Source organism: Clytia hemisphaerica, unplaced genomic scaffold, assembly GCF_902728285.1.
Source record: "Clytia hemisphaerica strain Z4C2 unplaced genomic scaffold, Clytia hemisphaerica genome assembly, whole genome shotgun sequence".
NCBI classification, from domain to species: Eukaryota; Metazoa; Cnidaria; class Hydrozoa; order Leptothecata; family Clytiidae; genus Clytia; species Clytia hemisphaerica.
This window is the reverse complement of record NW_027103836.1, coordinates 171,408-188,987: the sequence shown is the minus strand read 5'-3', so window position 1 is coordinate 188,987 and position 17,580 is coordinate 171,408. Positions and strand designations below refer to the sequence as shown.

The 17,580-nt window shown below is 35.8% G+C and overlaps 1 protein-coding gene across 3 annotated transcripts in view; it reads right to left on the bottom strand.

The window, feature by feature from the left end:
- Positions 1-2,711: 2,711 nt before the first annotated feature.
- LOC136807084 (transient receptor potential cation channel subfamily M member-like 2) overlaps positions 2,712-17,580 on the bottom strand; it is a 70,913-nt gene continuing 56,044 nt past the window's right edge. For 2 of the 3 annotated variants that reach the window (XM_067063651.1, XM_067063654.1), the window contains exons 30-35: positions 5,370-5,477; positions 4,987-5,073; positions 4,295-4,397; positions 3,755-3,898; positions 3,208-3,321; positions 2,712-2,915 (exon numbers count right to left, since the gene is read on the bottom strand). In XM_067063651.1, coding sequence (XP_066919752.1) covers positions 2,796-2,915; positions 3,208-3,321; positions 3,755-3,898; positions 4,295-4,397; positions 4,987-5,073; positions 5,370-5,477 — 676 coding nt within the window. In that variant the 3' untranslated portion in view covers positions 2,712-2,795. Of the gene's footprint in view, positions 2,916-3,207; positions 3,322-3,754; positions 3,899-4,294; positions 4,398-4,986; positions 5,074-5,369; positions 5,478-16,680; positions 16,889-17,172; positions 17,287-17,580 lie in introns of those variants that run through there. The other variant, XM_067063652.1, reaches the window with a different exon arrangement.

Sequence of the window (17,580 nt, the reverse complement as noted above, 5' to 3'; positions counted from 1 at the left end):
TTTCTTAAGAAAATAGAAAAAAATTCTCACAAAATGGTGCAAATAAGAACATGTTCAGAACATTTTTAGGCTTAAATATTAAACGTTAAAAACATCCGAAGGCTTCAAATTTTTTGGATGGTCTTATAAAATAAGTGTGTATCAAACAAAACCTAAACAAGTAATACTTTAATGGACCTACCTATTTATAAAACGAATAATTAGAATTTAATGGAAGTAATGTATAATTTTAAATTTCGATTTATATATAGTTCTACAGACCTGAAAAAAAATTTTTTCGACAAACGGTTTTCGACACCTTTTCGCCAGTACTAATGTGCATCTATGTGCAAAAAATCGCAAAAACTAATGATAAAATCTCGAGAAAATCTCAAAAAACCGCTTTTTTCGGGACATTTCCGGTTCTAGCGGCCGGAAAAATTTCTTTTTCGAAAATTGGGCTCTGTCACATTTTGGGCATTGCCATTTTACATCATTGTGCAAAAAATCATGAAAATCTGTCGAGTATAAGTTGAAAAAATGAAGGAAAACCGTTTTACGCCGGTTTTCGGCTGTTCCGGCGATTTTTAAGGAGTTCCGGATTCAAAGGATGGTTTTTTTGGAAATCAAACAATGCTAAGTTTTGGGCATCATCATAAAGAACATTTTCCTGTAAAGAAACAATTAAATAAGTTGAAAAAATGTGACGGAAATGTGAAAAAACGACGATTTCCGGCACATTTCCGGTTCTACAGACCGGAAAAATTTTTTTTTCGGCAAACGGTTTTCGACACCTTTTCGGCAGTACTAATGTGCATCTATGTGCAAAAAATCGCAAAAAACTAATGATAAAATCTCGAGAAAATCTCAAAAAACCGCTTTTTTCGGGACATTTCCGGTTCTACCGACCGGAAAAATTTTTTTTTCGAAAATCGGGCTCCATCACATTCGAGGGTTTATAGTAATGCACCTTTGTGCAAAAAATCAGAAAAATTGAATGAGCCAATCTCGAGAAAAGTTGGTAACTAACGAACGAACGAACGAACTAACTAACTAACGAACACGGGTTAATTTATAGGACCTCCACCCCACCGGGGTAGGTCCAACAATATTAACATTTATTGCAACTTTTTGATAGACAGCTATGGCACGAAAAACATATTCGCAGACTTCTAATTGAAGCTTGCTTAAAGTAAAAATTATCGTTGAAATTAAAATTACTTTTTTTATGCATTAAAAGAAAATCCTTATTTTGATACATAGGGAGAGCGATACAAAAAGAAAGTTAAACTTACGAGGCGGTCTGATAATCATCTCAATACGACCAATCAATTTCAACTTCAACGAGGGTACCTTCAATTTATTACTACTTGTTAAGAACGGGTCCAGTCCTCTTGAAAACAGATTTCCAGACTAAAAACCCTCTTTGCTGCACGTCAACCAAAACCAATTTCCAAGTAAAAGAAACACCAAAACTTTTTTTTATCAATTTTCCTTGATCTTTCACACGCACATTGCCAAAATAATCATAATGAATTTGACCAGACATCAACATAATCGTATTATTTTTCTCTTAATTTTCTATAAAAGAAAGGATCTATAAAATGACATGGAAGAGACAAAAACAATAGATCTAATTATGGAGGAAAATATCTAATTAAATATCATTAAATAGGACGCAAATGAATTATGAACTTTTTCATAAGAGCCAGTAATTTGTTTGACACCAGCTGCTTATTTGGTGTGTTTTTTAAGCGGAATCCCCATATCTTGTAATGGTAATATTGTACAGTAAAGCCATAAATATACATAATTATTTGGTAACTATTTCAAAATTTACAATTTTTACAAAATTTACATCGTTAGTTAAACAGTGAGATTCAATAAGGGTTATTTGAGGTCAATAACCTCTTACTATTATAATCTTGCTTAAGGGGCGGAACCATTTGAGTTCAAAATTTTGAAAGATTTTCGCAAGCAGATTTGATGTTTGATAGATTCGATTGTGCCTTTCATTTGTGTTCTTGAAACTCGTAGAAAATAAAACACGTAAATTTAGTATTGTAAGCACAAATTCTGCCTCGTAAAACAGACAATGTAGTTTCAAAATGAGGTTCTGAGCTAAATATCGACCCTACCAAATAAATAGAAGTGCATTTTTATAAAAAATAAAAGTTTCAAATATCAAGCATAAAAAAGTGTACAAATTTCACTCGTGTATTAAAAGGTACATAAAATTGTGATAAATTAAAGTGCATTAGAATTAGTTGAAAAAAATCTATGATTAAAATCCACCTATAGCAATCCAATTTTTAATATAATGAATATGTATAAATTTTCCAGAGAATAAAACGCTAATTTACGCCATGACTTAATGACCTCGTGAGCGGTGCGTGACTTTTAAAACTATTAGCGTGTGAATAAATTCGAAAACATTCATTAATTCATTGCCAAATGACCCAAATGATAACTACCACAAAATCTATATTACCCTACATGCATTTTCAAGTATTCAAAATTTCGAAGTTCAATATCATCACTAGGCCTGGGTCTTGGGGGAGGGGATACTGAGGCAAAAATGGTAATGGGCATCTGCAGGCGGTAAGGGTCACCTTTGATCCTCACGAATCTCTATAAAGGTTACAAAACAACAGAAAGTTAAAATACTCTTTCTAAGCAGCGGTATTTTCCCCTTTGTGGTAGATTTTGTCTCTCTAAAGTTAACTTACAATTTAGTCTCTCTATAGCAGTCGATTCTCCAACCAAAGGGGGTACTTTGACTTTGTGTATAGAATCATCCATTTCATCATAGAAAATCAATAGAAGGCAGCGTTATGCATTTTAGCGACTTGCTCGAGTATGCCAACGTGGCTTGCAAATAAGGGTATGTTTCCACTAACGCGTTGCCAACGAACTGCTTGGGCGTCGTCGCCAGCCTATTGAAAAGAATTGAATTTTATCTTCATTTTCAACAGCATAGGTTAAATATTTTGAATGCTATGGTAGGGTCTTTAATTTAGAGATTTAAAAATGTAGAAAAAAGAAAAGCCTTCAAAAAAGGCCTATTGAAATAGCAAAATCATAGAGTGACAATCGATAAGCATTTATTGACAATCCATCAGTTGAGGGGATAGAGTGAAGATGTTACTACTGTATAAGCAAGAAGATTCTTCAATACACGCTATTGGTGTTTGGATTCTGTTTATAACACTTAAATATTTCACTTACCTTTAATTGGAATTCACCAAAGACTTCACCAGTGTCATCATGGAAATTACAGGCTACGGTTTCCATCCATGCATTGTCTGTATTTCGAGGATCGTCCACATAACCCTTGTACACCTATATAACAAAGATAAGAACAAGGTAATAAGAGGTAATAGATAATAAATAATAACATCTTAGCGGGTCAATTAAACATTGTAACCCTAACAATATTCACTTTCACCTTAAAGTTTCGGCATGGAAATAGTAAATAAACAATAGTTCAGAAGTGAATTGGTGCACAACCACTAAGATGAAATGCAAGCTCACAACTTTCGGGGGTTTTGTATCACTGCAACTGATGTTTAGTGCTATCTTCGTCGATCGTTGAATATCGCTATCATTAACTTGGAAAGGATCATTCGAATTAAGACGACGGTAACTGTTAAAACTTGTATGGTTTCTGGAGGAATACGAGTAAAAAAGGTTACAGCCGCAGTACTTCTTGGAAAACGCCGTGTCCGTGTGATACAGGCTACATCGAGACGAAAAGAATGCTATGAATTTATACCTCGACACCGTTGCTAAACAAATGGTCGATTCTTGCTGACAATTGATCACGTTTCCTTTTCTCCATGTCTAATTTAGCGAGCGCTTCTTCCGTGAATTCTTTACGTAATGTTTCGGACACGTTCTCCCCAGGCTCCACCATACCCTGAAAACAAAATTATTTAAAGGATAAGATTGTTGTAGCTGATAGATTCCTATTTAACAAACCACACAGAACCACATATTAAAGTCCATTTGTTTTGAGTTTTGTCATCATGTTGAACCCACTCTTACTATGATAACGCTGTAAGAAAAAACTAGTGCACATTTAAAGCAAATGGATTATTTATTTTGAAAAAAAGAACCATAAATCGTATGTTAATACATTATATATCCATGGGAATATCATAAAAAGAACAGTCAAAAATGAAAGGCTGGAGGGTCAACCAATACGCTAAATGGCAATTTTCAGAGAACCATACAGTCAATGTTTCTATTTTCAAATCTGTATATTTAGGATTTGAACAATCTCCCGAGTTTTTTCACGAATAATTCCACTTACACCAGGGATGGCCCATTGTTGATTATCTCTTCGTTGAATAGCAATGAATTCCAAGACGCGTTTCCCATTATCAATCTCTATCCCGGCGCTCGTACGTCGCCACCTGTCAATCATATCAAAGAGAATTCGAATCAAAAGAGCCAAGCCTATAATTTAGTCGGGGAAATCCTAAAATTTTGTATACACCCTGACTTTATTCAAACTAACCGGTGTATCTTATTGAGAAAATTTTGAATCATTACCCTAAAATAAGTTAACACCTCTGTGTCACAGACCCGCAGGGACCCCAGCCCCACTAGAAAATTTGGTTAAAAATTCGTCACCGGTGAGATAATACCTTGGAATGTCATCCCTATTCGAAATTCAATGTTTAAAAATTGCACTCCAAAACCATCCCCACTAAATTTTTTAACCTTGGAACAATATAATTCCTTTCCCCATTAGGATTTCAATAGGGATTTTTGTCCCTACTGAGGACAAAAGTTTCACCGGGGCTGTGAGACAGGGGTGTAAGTTGATTTGCTTCGACTTTAGCTTTCCCGACAAAGTGTAAGAATAAAAAATGAGGGTGGAAAGAAGTAAGCTCTTTGATTAAAAAGGGTGCAAACAAAACATTTGACAAAGAAATCAAATAATTGTTAAGAACTATATAAACACAATTCAGTTTAAAAGGCAAAAAAAAATAGATTTACCTTGTAGCAATAGGATCAGCAGCATGATTAGGACCAAAACGTCCAAGATTTCCACGCCCAATCACGCCAGTGCGCCCATAAGGATTCCTAAGAAGAGATAAATCAAATATAATCGTAGATCGTATGGTAAGCTCTCCATTTGCTTTAGACTACTTGTATACCATTGATATTGTAATTCCAACAGAAAAATCTACCTTCAAGGGAAAAAAATTTATGGTGAGAACTTATTTCTGCGAATTAGGCTAATGTTGAACATTTTTGCCAAACTAAGTCATCCGAAAATCAAGATTATATGATCAGTATAAAAAGCGTAGATGAGAGATTTTAAAACCTCGACTTTTAATTAAATAAATTAAAAAAGTCCAAGACAAGAACCTACTCACCTTGGTAATTTATTAACAACTTCATATTGCCCCATGTGACTTTTACGGTTGACTTTGCATTCTGTGTCATACTTGTTGAATGCCAGCAATGGCCTTCTATCTGGTGTTCTGAAAAATAGAGAAAATGATAGTTTGTAGACAATTGGCTAAATGGTTTTTAAATCTACTCTACAATGATTTGTTTCATTATATCACAATTTACCACAGATACATGTATAAACCCAGGGGGGCTAGGTGTCTTGACTTAGAAGTCGATTTTGAAGGATTCCCTACCCCAAAAGTAGCTAATTTGGGTTCTAGGACATTGCTTCCAAATATGCCCTTTTTGCTTAAATCAGCCCTAGGATACTGCAATGACTGATTAGTAAATGTTTATTGACTGATTATTTGACAAGTGTTAGGTATTGATAGTACACATTTGCGGTCAAATTTCAGCAAAATCAGACGAGTGGTGTTGGTGTTGGTGCTGAGAGTGAGTATATTTCAGGTAGGATACGGACCGATCTGTAAAATTTTGCACACTGTCTTAGATGGCCAATATTTATGACTAGGAAGAATTTCTCCAGCTCCAGTATTTCCTGAGTTCCAGCAGGCGATGAACGTGTATTTTACAGATCGTTCTGCAAAGTGTCAAATACTCACGAATATATTTTGTTATTGATCTCTTTTCTTCGACAAATCACCCTTCAGCGGAAAAAGTCAACCAGTCGAAACATGATTTCAGTCAAGTTTACATTCTGGTCTGTAAAATACCAACCAGACAGCCCCTCCAAAGAAAAATAAATGCTTACCCTAGTAAAAAAGTGAGAAGATGCTCGAACTTTAAGTCGAAGGGCTATGCAAACAGTTAATAATCACTTATCAAATTTCAGCCCACTAATTTTAGCTTTGAAGCACAGGACCATTTTAGAAATCTAAACTAGAATTTCCACTTCTTATTATAATGGCACTAATACTTTTGACGATTGATCTGATCAGGCAGAATTATGAATTCAGTTTTTTTACAGTAATCTACATTAATTTAGCTGGGTAACGTTACATTGCCCTTCCAAATGAGTGCGCATGAGTTCCCCGATTTATGACCATTCTCTGACGTGGATTTTGATCACGTGATCAAAGATGATGGGCAAAAAAATATCAACCTCAAAATTCAAAACAAGCCAGCTTACACACCAGGGTGATAATCAACTGACATTGATGGGGGGTTTTTGACGGAGTTTACGACTAGCTGATTCACCTATCTATGAACTGAATGGAACACGGAAGAAGCAGGGTCTCATCAAATAAAATTGTAAGCAAATTGATCCTGGGTCATAAATGAAGATATCTTAAGTGTACTATTAATTCTCAACTTCAGTTGAGCTAGAAACTGAGAAACTCCTTTCTCTGAGAAAAAACCTTGGCGCAGCCTTGAGACTTCAAAAACGATCAGACTTGGCTGAAATTTGGCACAGTTGTTCCTTGGGTGAATATCTGGGCTTTTTTCATTCTTATAAAAAAAGATTTTTGGGATCTGGGCACTAGCTTTTTTGTTTGGTTTGCTAAAATTTGGCCTTTGAATAATTTAAGCTACTGAAGTTTAACTGAGTGCGTTGCGCATTTTACTCCTTGCATATTTACTCATATCCGCCTCAGTAGCCTTCCTTTTTCATGTAAAAAACCGTGGAGTACGTTTTGTTAACTGTTAGCAGTTATTTTGTGCGTTGTTCAAGTCTCTGCGGTGGAGCGCAGAGCTATTTTAAACCTTTTGAGAAATTGAAAATTTGTCCTCTTTGAATTTTATCGAAAGTCTCAGTCGGGTTGTGGCCTCCATTATACTTTAAATGCCTTGAAATTGAAATTTTATACCAATCAACGTAGAATTTCACTTTGATTAAAAAAATCTGAAAGAAAAGCAAAAGTTTTTATATCAAAGTTATCTTATCAAAGGCTCTTAAAGCCCGGTACTCACTTGTGCAAAAATATCGTGTTTAAGTGCGTCTAAGTGCGTCTAAGTTCTTCAAATTCAAAAGAACTGAATAGTGTTTACACGCGGTGTCTTTGATGATCGCATCGAAATATCGAAACTTTTTCATATTCGCGTTTAAGCGCGCCTAGCAAAATCAAGGCGTTCATGTGCGTATGTGTGTCTAAGTGGGAAGATGATAAAAATTGACCGTCAGTCGAACATGGTTTTTTTTTCCTATCTACGATTTTGTGTTTCCGGGGGTTTTGTTGTTTCAAATTGATTAACTAACAGCTAGGTAGGGTCAGGGTTGCTAGTAACGGCTTGTCACTGTGCCGGGTGCATACTCGGCGCCTTGGGCCCCGCAGGGTTGCTAGTAACGGCTCGAATTTCAGTCAGGTTAAAAAAGGGGCAATTTTACCCATACTATAATAACATTACCCCCGTCTTTTTAGTCATTCTATAAGTATTTACAAATTGTGTGCTTTGCTGTGCGAGTGTGGCTCAACGGATAGCGCGCTGGGTTTCTGATCAGAGACTCTTCCATTTGGTGGGTTCGAATCCCGGTCGGGTCGATATTTGGAGAAAGTTTGAAATATCAAATTCATAGAAAAGTTAGTAGAAATCAGAAAACAAGTCTCAGAAAGTCAGAAAATAGAAAAGGAGATAGAGAAGTAGAAAAACAGAAGAGTGATGTTCGATTGACGGTCAATTTCTATCACCTTCCGTCTAAGTGCGCTTAATTTCGTTTAGCAAACGTACTCACTATAAAGCAAAGATGTGTTCGACGCACTTAAGCGCGATTTTTTGCACAAGTGAGTACCAAGCTTAAGCATACGAGTATACTCGTATTTGGCAGCGAATGTGTTAAAATTCGAAATACCTCAACTAAATGGCGTTAGATTATCCTCGATGCAATGGTAACTTTCGTTTTTCAAAAAGAGTACTCCTATGCATGGAGGTATAAAGAAACAGGAGAAGTATACTATTGTAACCAAGCTCGCCCTACGATTAAAAAAGTTACGGTGTATGCATGCTCATATCTTTAATGAGCTCTTTTATCCATAGGTGAAATTTTATTGGCTCATTTAAGCTTTAGAAATTGAATGAGACGAGATTCATTGTTTCTGACATCCGAGTAAGAAAATATTTGGACTAAAAAAAGACCTGTAAACTTGGCAATCCTTCATCAAATGATAAGATTTTTTGATCAATGTTTTCTTTAAGGTGAACTCTATTGCTTGATACTTTCCTTCAAAATTCTCCAGTGACTTTATGTCTACAAATTGAGTCTGAAATCGTGTGTGCTTATAAAGGACTTATTTCATCGGGTGAGCTTAGAATTTCTTTTGATACATTTTATAAAAGAAATGAAAAGACTTTAACAACCAATTACCGACATATTCAACTCCTGTTTTTCTTTATACCTCCATGTCCTGTGCAACTATTTTTTGCGATATACAGTGGAGTTCCTATCACTCGATCATGCGCAGGGAACACAAATTTTTTCGAGTAAAGGAAATTTCGAGTTATGAAGAAAGGTTGAGTGACATTCAAGTTACAGAGATTCGACTTAAAGAGACTCCACTATACAAAGTTTAGATATGCTCAGACGTTATAGTTTGTTTCGCTCTGAAACGAAACTTTTCGAAAAGCTGTGTGAACATCAAAATTCAAATCGTCAAGAAACATCAGAAACCGTATTCTTTAAAATAACATGAACATATAAATTACTGGACATCCATCTCCGTCATATAGATTCTAATTCGGCCAAGAAGCGGGACAGTGGAGGGGTGTGGCAGTATCCCACTTTGGGTACAAAGCGGGACAGTGGAAGGGTGTGGCACAATCCCACTTTGGGTACGAAGCGGGACAGTGGAAGGGTGTGGCAGAATTCCGATTTGGGTGCGAGGCGGGACAGTGAAAGGGTGTGGCTCAATTCTTATTTGGGTACGAAGCGGGACAGTGGAAGGGTGTGGCGTAATTCGGATTTGGGTACGAAGCGGGACAGTGGAAGGGTGTGGCGTAATTCCGATTTAGGTACGAAGCGGGACAGTGGAAGGGTGTGGCATAATTCCGATTTGGGTGCGAAGTGGGACAGTGAAAGGTCGTGGCTCAATTCTTATTTGGGTACGAAGCGGGACAGTGGAAGGGTATGGCATAATTCGGATTTGGGTGCGAAGCGGGACAGTGAAAGGGTGTGGCTCAATTCTTATTTGGGTACGAAGCGGGACAGTGGAAGGGTGTGGCATAATTCGGATTTGGGTGCGAAGCGGGACAGTGAAAGGGTGTGGCTCAATTCTTATTTGGGTACGAAGCGGGACAGTGGAAGGGTGTGGCATAATTCGGATTTGGGTGCGAAGCGGGACAGTGAAAGGGTGTGGCTCAATTCTTATTTGGGTACGAAGCGGGACAGTGGAAGGGTGTGGCATAATTCCGATTTGGGTGCGAAGCGGGACAGTGGAAGGGTGTGGCATAATTCCGATTTGGGTTTGAAGCGGGACAGTGAAAGGGTGTGGCTCAATTCTTATTTGGGTACGAAGCGGGACAGTGGAAGGGCGTGGCCTAATTCGGATTTGGGTACGAAGCGGGACAGTGGAAGGGTGTGGCGTAATTCCGATTTGGGTACAAAGCGGGACAGTCGACAATCGTCGTCTTGGGTACGAAGCGGGACAGTCGAAAAAAGTCGTTTTGGGTGTGACGCGGGACAGTCGAAAGTGACGGAAATCTTTTGGTCAGTAAAATTGTTGTTGGGCGCAAAGCGGGACAGTCGCTTTCACTGTCCGGGTTATACCCATGAACCACGCTAACCCGACCTGATCCCCTTCTTCTTCTCCTGCTACTTTATCCGGAATCTCAAAAAACCAGTGCAAAATCGAAAGTGATTTCGGGACGGGGGTCATGTTGGAAATTTGAAAACCACAATATTGAATTTTGGCATGGTCTCTAATACACTGGATACAAAGTGTTTATAGTTTTTGGAAAGTTAAGTTCTTTCTCTATAATACTTGGGGTGTGCTATATTTAAAAATTGAGTTTATAAAAAGTTATGATTAAAAAAGATTTTCAAAGCTCTGTAGAATTTTACTGGGGAAAACAATAAATCCAGCACACACGAGAGAAACTCAGGTAGTCATCTGAGCTTTACACACAATCATTTGTTTTATGAAAGGCTAGTAAAAACCCCTGCCATATTTTGATAGAAGAATGTATACTATTTTTTGAAAAAATCCAAAACCCCGTCTTTTATAAAAAAACGCTTCCCCGCTAAATTTTCGCGACAACTTTTAGTCACGTGACTGAAGTGCATATTTTTAAGAAGGGCGGTTGCGTAATACTGTACATGGGCGTAGAATGGCGGTAAAAAACCGCGCACTGGAAAAGGAGGAGGAGGAGGAGAAAGCGCATCGTTTTAAGAAAAATTTCCCTTGAGCAGGAAATTTTTAACAAAAGTTAAAAAGGGCGCCCTATCAGTAAAAGTCATCGTGACATGTTATGATAGAAAGTATGATTGATTAACTTGGTGGAATTATCAAAACAAATTCATAGTGGGCACCCCCCCAGATTCGGGGGGGGGGGGGGTTGGTTGATGATTTTCAAATTTTTTGAATCAGGTGGGGGTAACCCTATACAGGTGGGGGTGGAAATTTTCAGGTGGGGGTTGTGTAGTTTTGAGTGTATCTTTCAGTTGAACAAAAAAAAAAAGTTTATTTCTTATCCTCCAATCTCCTCCTTTCCAGTTCAAAGTCATCAGGGGACTTGACTAGAATTTTGAGCGTTCCTAAAAGGAACAAAATCTCCAAATTGGAGGGCGAAATTCTATACAAATTTAATATAACACTGGTGAGGGTGTTTCAATCAAATCTATTAATGAAAACTTTTAAAATTTGAGAAACAGATGAAATTGGATTTTTCAGGTGGGGGTTGGAAGATTTTTTAAAATCAGGTGTAACCGACTAGTTTACTAGTCTAGGGTTGCCCAAGAAGGTGGGGGTTGAGTAGTCTTCAATTTGCAGGTGGAGGTAAGCCTATGCAGGTGGGGGTGACTTTTTTTAGGTGGGGGTTGGAGGGGTGTTGCCCACTATGAAATTTGTTGTCAACGAGATTTAACAGTAAGTGAAAATACAGGCCAGATATCAACAAGTCCCATGTTGCGAACTCGTCCCAAGTTGGAGCAGTTGATGGTACTAGACAGTCCGGTGTAGTCCGGTGTGTACTTTTGAAAATTTAATGAAGAAAACACCAGACAAAAAATAACGCCGGAATGTCCGGTGTATCGGCAGGGTCGTCTGAAGCCAAACACGTCCAAGTCCAAAAAAACACGATTGCATCCAGTCTTTATCAAATTTAGACAGTAGCTGTATGTACTTTTGTATACCTTATCAAATTCCAATAACATTATAACACCATCAATCCCCCCTCTAGAGGCAAACAAGAAAAATATGTTTTTATTTCAAAAACTACTGTACAGTGTATGGCCCCCAAAACGGAGACGGCCCCCAAAACGGAGGTTTTCATTAAAATGAAGATTCTGACTTGTAGATTTATCAGAATTAAACGATTTTTGTTTATTTTGAAAGAATTATGGTTATACTTTAAAAATGAGCATGTTTTTGCTGGTTTGAGGCGATTTCAAAATAACATATTTAAGTCTAAAGGAAGTATTTCAACACCAAAATTAGATAAAAATTGCATATAACTCACTCTAGCTCCTTGGATATTGAAAATAAGTTATGAAAACGGGGTATAGGAAACTTTCTACACCTAATGCCGTTCAGAAAATGCAAATACATCTGTGACTTTAGAGGATGGGTAAAAGATATAACATCTTAAAGGTCAACAGTATTTTGGGGCCCTAGACCAGCATTGACAAAACCGAAAATTCTAATATGAGAAAAAGCAAAAAATCTTGGAATTCTATTCCTATCACCTTGAGTTAATAGTTTATAAAAAAAAAAATTAACATTATATATAAAAATTTTCGCTGAATCAGCAAAAACGGCAAATTCTGTCATTTTTTTGCAAAATATAGGAGAAAAATATCTTTAAAGCTTAATATTTTCAGTTTCAGTAAAGCTTTTTTTCTAAAATTTTCACAGCTTATTCCATACATGAATGGAACTATTTTCAAAAGAGATTTGTTTTCAAAAACTTGATTAAGACGTTGTTAAATCAAAATTGTCATTTTGAAAATTTCTAAATTTTCAGTTTGGACTTTGCAATATCGAAAATCTTGAAATATTTAATAAAAATCATAAATTTTACATCCATCGGGTCGTAAATTTAAGGGAAAACACAAATATGTTCATAGTTTTCCCCCTATTACCACTGGGCTTAATAATTTGATTTAAGCTACACCTCCGTTTTGGGGGCCCCAAACCTGCATTTTGACAACCAGGAGTATACTGTAAAAATTTTATCAAATAAATTGATGCCGAAACCCTCTAAATCATATTTCACAACTATGGTCAAAATTTTTGTATTCATATCTTAAAGATATCTCGAGAAATCGCTAAAACTTCAAACCTCCGCTTTGGGGGCCATTAGAAAAAAGCTACCTATCTTTAAGCGATTGAAAAATATTGCTGAGATTGAAAATTTTGAAAAAGAAGTTCCAGGAAATAAAGTAGAGATGCTAAAAAAATTTTGTAAAATCTCTTTTCCTCTAGATTTGAGAGAAATTTCAAATTTGATCGCCATTTTGGGGGCCACATACTGTAATAAAAAGCAAAAATGAAAAGTATCAGAAAATTCAACATAAACAAAAGCTTGAGCAAACGGATTTAAATCTTCATAAGATGTAGAAAAAGAATCCCCTTGATGAAAATCAAGTGTTTGATTTGCCAAGTTAGAAAAATAAATGACAGATATTGAAGCTTGCAACAGATTCACACTGGAAATACTTTGGAACAACACTTTATCGACTTATCGCTTGAGCTGCCATCTTGAAACACCACAGTGTGATCTGTAAAAACAACACACACTAAAAGTACCCACAAAGTTAAACGAAGATCGTAATACAATAAAATGTTAGGTCGTTATATCAAAGGATCAGGTCGTGATATCAAAGGGTCGGGTCGTGAATACTCTTAGTGGGGTCGTTTAGCCTATTTTACAGAAAAAATAAGATATAGCTGACACTTCCTCCAGACCTTTTCTATAGGATATTAAGGCCTCAAGTAAAAATGCCCTAAAATTCCACTTGTGGAACATCCCTTTTTGGGCAATTTCTTTTTTCCCCAAGCGAAATTTTTTGAAAGTTTCAAACTTATTTTGAGACAATATCCTTTATACCATTCAAAAGCTCTCAAAAACTATATAAAAAACTTTTGTACGTGTATATAGCCGATTTCATTACCTAATTCAAGATAATTCACCAAGAGGATGACATTCATTGTCAATTTTAGACCAAAGTGTAGCGAAAAGTGGAACTTGCGAATGAAATATCTTGACTTAAGTTTAGACTTTGGAAAATGAAAAATTCGACCCTAACCGTCTGCACATACCCAGCACCCATTTGTAGAATTGTAGAAAAACAGTAGGTTAAAGTTTTAAGATAGGGAAAACGGTAACAGTGAGAGAAAATTATTCCATTTTTATTTCAAACAAACGGAGGATTCTTTAAGAAACCTACGTGATAGATTATCGCACCATTTCCGTTTCACAATGGAGTCAAGTAAATTTCCAGTCGGTCCACATATGGTCATAAAATCTATAGGTGGTCATTTATTTTGGTGAAACCCACCTGCCAGACTCCATATTTGAGTCATATATATTTTCTTTAAGAATGGAAAACTACGGAACTTTAACCAGTGAACTGTTATCAGATAAATAATATCTCAATTTGGCTACTTCATTATCTATTCAGATTCCCTTTGTTAAAAGTGATTATTGGTCGTAAAAACAGATTCTCAAAATCTGATGCGGCGATAGAAATCTCTTTATAAGGGTAATGTTTGCAACGGTATTTTTTTCTCAGTTACGAAATTTTTAGTTTTTGGAAAACGATTGAATACAAACAAATCTATTGTAGCTTACAATCGGGAATTTTAGGAGCGGAAATTTAGTGATTCCATCGATTTTAACTCCTAAAATTAAAATCAATTTTAGTCTATACGGAAAGAATAACTAATCTAGGTGAAAACTTGACACCCGAATTTCTTTTCTTAGAAGTGCGTTTTCAAATAGTTTTCAACACTGGTGAATCTATAAAATGAGCTGATTTCAAATATGTAACTCTTATTTGCATTGAGGGGACCGAAGTGCCCGAAATTTCCAGTTGAAAATAATCAAATTATGTGCATAGTTTTTGAGAATTCAAAAGAATCCAATCAAGCATGAGAAAATATGCAATTAAAATACGATAAGAACAAAGAAATGACATTATCATTGCACACGTGCAATTGAATTCCCATTGTAACTAAGGGATCCCTTACAGACACGCTTCATTTTGAGGAAAAAAGCATGAATTCATTCTATCTGATAATTATTCTATGCTTTAACTAATGAAATATATAAGAGCACAAGGCTTCGATGACCTAAATATTATAAACAAGCTGGAACATTTTAGGGCGTCTCCGGACTCTTAAAACGGCTAATTTCTTAAGAAAATAGAAAAAAATTCTCACAAAATGGTGCAAATAAGAACATGTTCAGAACATTTTTAGGCTTAAATATTAAACGTTAAAAACATCCGAAGGCTTCAAATTTTTTGGATGGTCTTATAAAATAAGTGTGTATCAAACAAAACCTAAACAATATTAACATTTAGTGCAACTTTTTGATAGACAGCTATGGCACGAAAAACATATTCGCAGACTTCTAATTGAAGCTTGCTTAAAGTAAAAATTATCGTTGAAATTAATATTACTTTTTTATGCATTAAAGAAAATCCTTATTTTGATACATAGGGAGAGCGATACAAAAAGAAAGTTAAACTTACGAGGCGGTCTGATAGTCATGTCAATACGACCAATCAATTTCAACTTCAACGAGGGTACCTTCAATTTATAACTACTTGTTAAGAACGGGTCCAGTCCTCTTGAAAACAGATTTCCAGACTAAAAATCCTCTTTGCTGCAGGTCAACCAAAACCAATTTCCAAGTAAAAGAAACACCAAAAATATCTTCTCAATTTTCCTTGATCTTTCACACGCACATTGCCAAAATAATCATAATGAATTTGACCAGACATCAACATAATCGTATTATTTTTCTCTTAATTTTTCTATAAAAGAAAGGACCTATAAAATGACATGGAAGAAACGAAAACAATAGATCTAATTATGGAGAAAGATATCTAATTAAATATCATTGAATAGGACGTTAATGAATTATGAACTTTTTCATAAGAACCAGTAATTTGTTTGACACCAGCTGCTTATTTGGTGTATTTTTTAAGCGGAATCCCCCTATCTTGTAATGGTAATATTGTACAGTAAAGCCATAAATATACATAATTATTTGTTAACTATTTCAAAATTTACAATTTTTACAAAATTTACATCGTTAGTTAAACAGTGAGATTCAATAAGGGTTATTTGAGGTCAATAACCTCTTACTATTATAATCTTGCTTAACCATTTGAGTTCAAAATTTTGAAAGATTTTCGCAAGCAGATTTGATGTTTGATAGATTCGATTGTGCCTTTCATTTGTGTTCTTGAAACTCGTAGAAAATAAAACACGTAAATTTAGTATTGTAAGCACAAATTCTGCCTCGTAAAACAGACAATATAGTTTCAAAATGAGGTTCTGAGCTAAATATCGACCCTACCAAATAAATAAAAGTGCATTTTTATAAAAAATAAAAGTTTCAAATATCAAGCATAAAAAAGTGTACAAATTTCACTCGTGTATTAAAAGGTGCATAAAATTGTGATAAATTAAAGTGCATTAGAATTAGTTGAAAAAAATCTATGATTAAAATCCACCTATAGCAATCCAATTTTTAATATAATGAATATGTATAAATTTTCCAGAGAATAAAACGCTAATTTACGCCATGACTTAATGACCTCGTGAGCGGTGCGTGACTTTTAAAACTATTAGCGTGTGAATAAATTCGAAAACATTCATTAATTCATTGCCAAATGACCCAAATGATAACTACCACAAAATCTATATTACCCTACATGCATTTTCAAGTATTCAAAATTTCGAAGTTCAATATCATCACTAGGCCTGGGTCTTGGGGGAGGGGATACTGAGGCAAAAATGGTAATGGGCATTTGCAGGCGGTAAGGGTCACCTTTGATCCTCACAAATCTCTATAAAGGTTACAAAACAACAGAAAGTTAAAATACTCTTTCTAAGCAGCGGGGTTTTCCCCTTTGTGGTAGATTTTGTCTCTCTAAGGTTAACTTACAATTTAGTCTCTCTATAGCGGTCGATTCTCCAACCAAAGTACCCCCCTTTGACTTTGTGTATAGAATCATCCATTTCATCATAGAAAATCAATAGAAGGCAGCGTTATGCATTTTAGCGACTTGCTCGAGTATGCCAACGTGGCTTGCAAATAAGGGTATGTTTCCACTAACGCGTTGCCAACGAACTGCTTGGGCGTCGTCGCCAGCCTATTGAAAAGAATTGCATTTTATCTTCATTTTCAACAGCATTGGTTAAATATTTTGAATGCTATGGTAGGGTCTTTAATTTAGAGATTTAAAAATGTGGAAAAAAGAAAAGCCTTCAAAAAAGAAATAGCAAAATCATAGAGTGACAATCGATGAGCATTTATTGAAAATCCATCAGTTAAGGGGATAGAGTGAAGATGTTACTACTGTATAAGCAAGAAGATTCTTCAATACACGCTCTTGGTGTTTGTATTCTGTTTAAAACACTTAAATATTCCACCTACCTTTAATTGGAATTCACCAAAGACTTCACCAGTGTCATCATGGAAATTACATGCTACAGTTTCCATCCATGCATTGTCTGTATTTCGAGGATCGTCCACATAACCCTTGTACACCTATATAACAAAGATAAAAACAAGGCAATAAGAGGTAATAGATAATAAATAACAACAATAAAACAATTCACTATCGCCTTAAAGTTTCGGCATGGAAATATATGACAATAGTTCAGAAGTGAACCAGTAAGGTGAGATTCGAGCTCGCAACTTTCGGTGGTTTCGCATCACTGCAACTGATGCTTATTTTCATCAATCGTTGAATATTGCAATCGTTAACTTGGAAAGGATCATTTGAATTCAGACGACGGAAAATGCATAAACATGTACCATGGTTTCTGGAGGAATATTAGT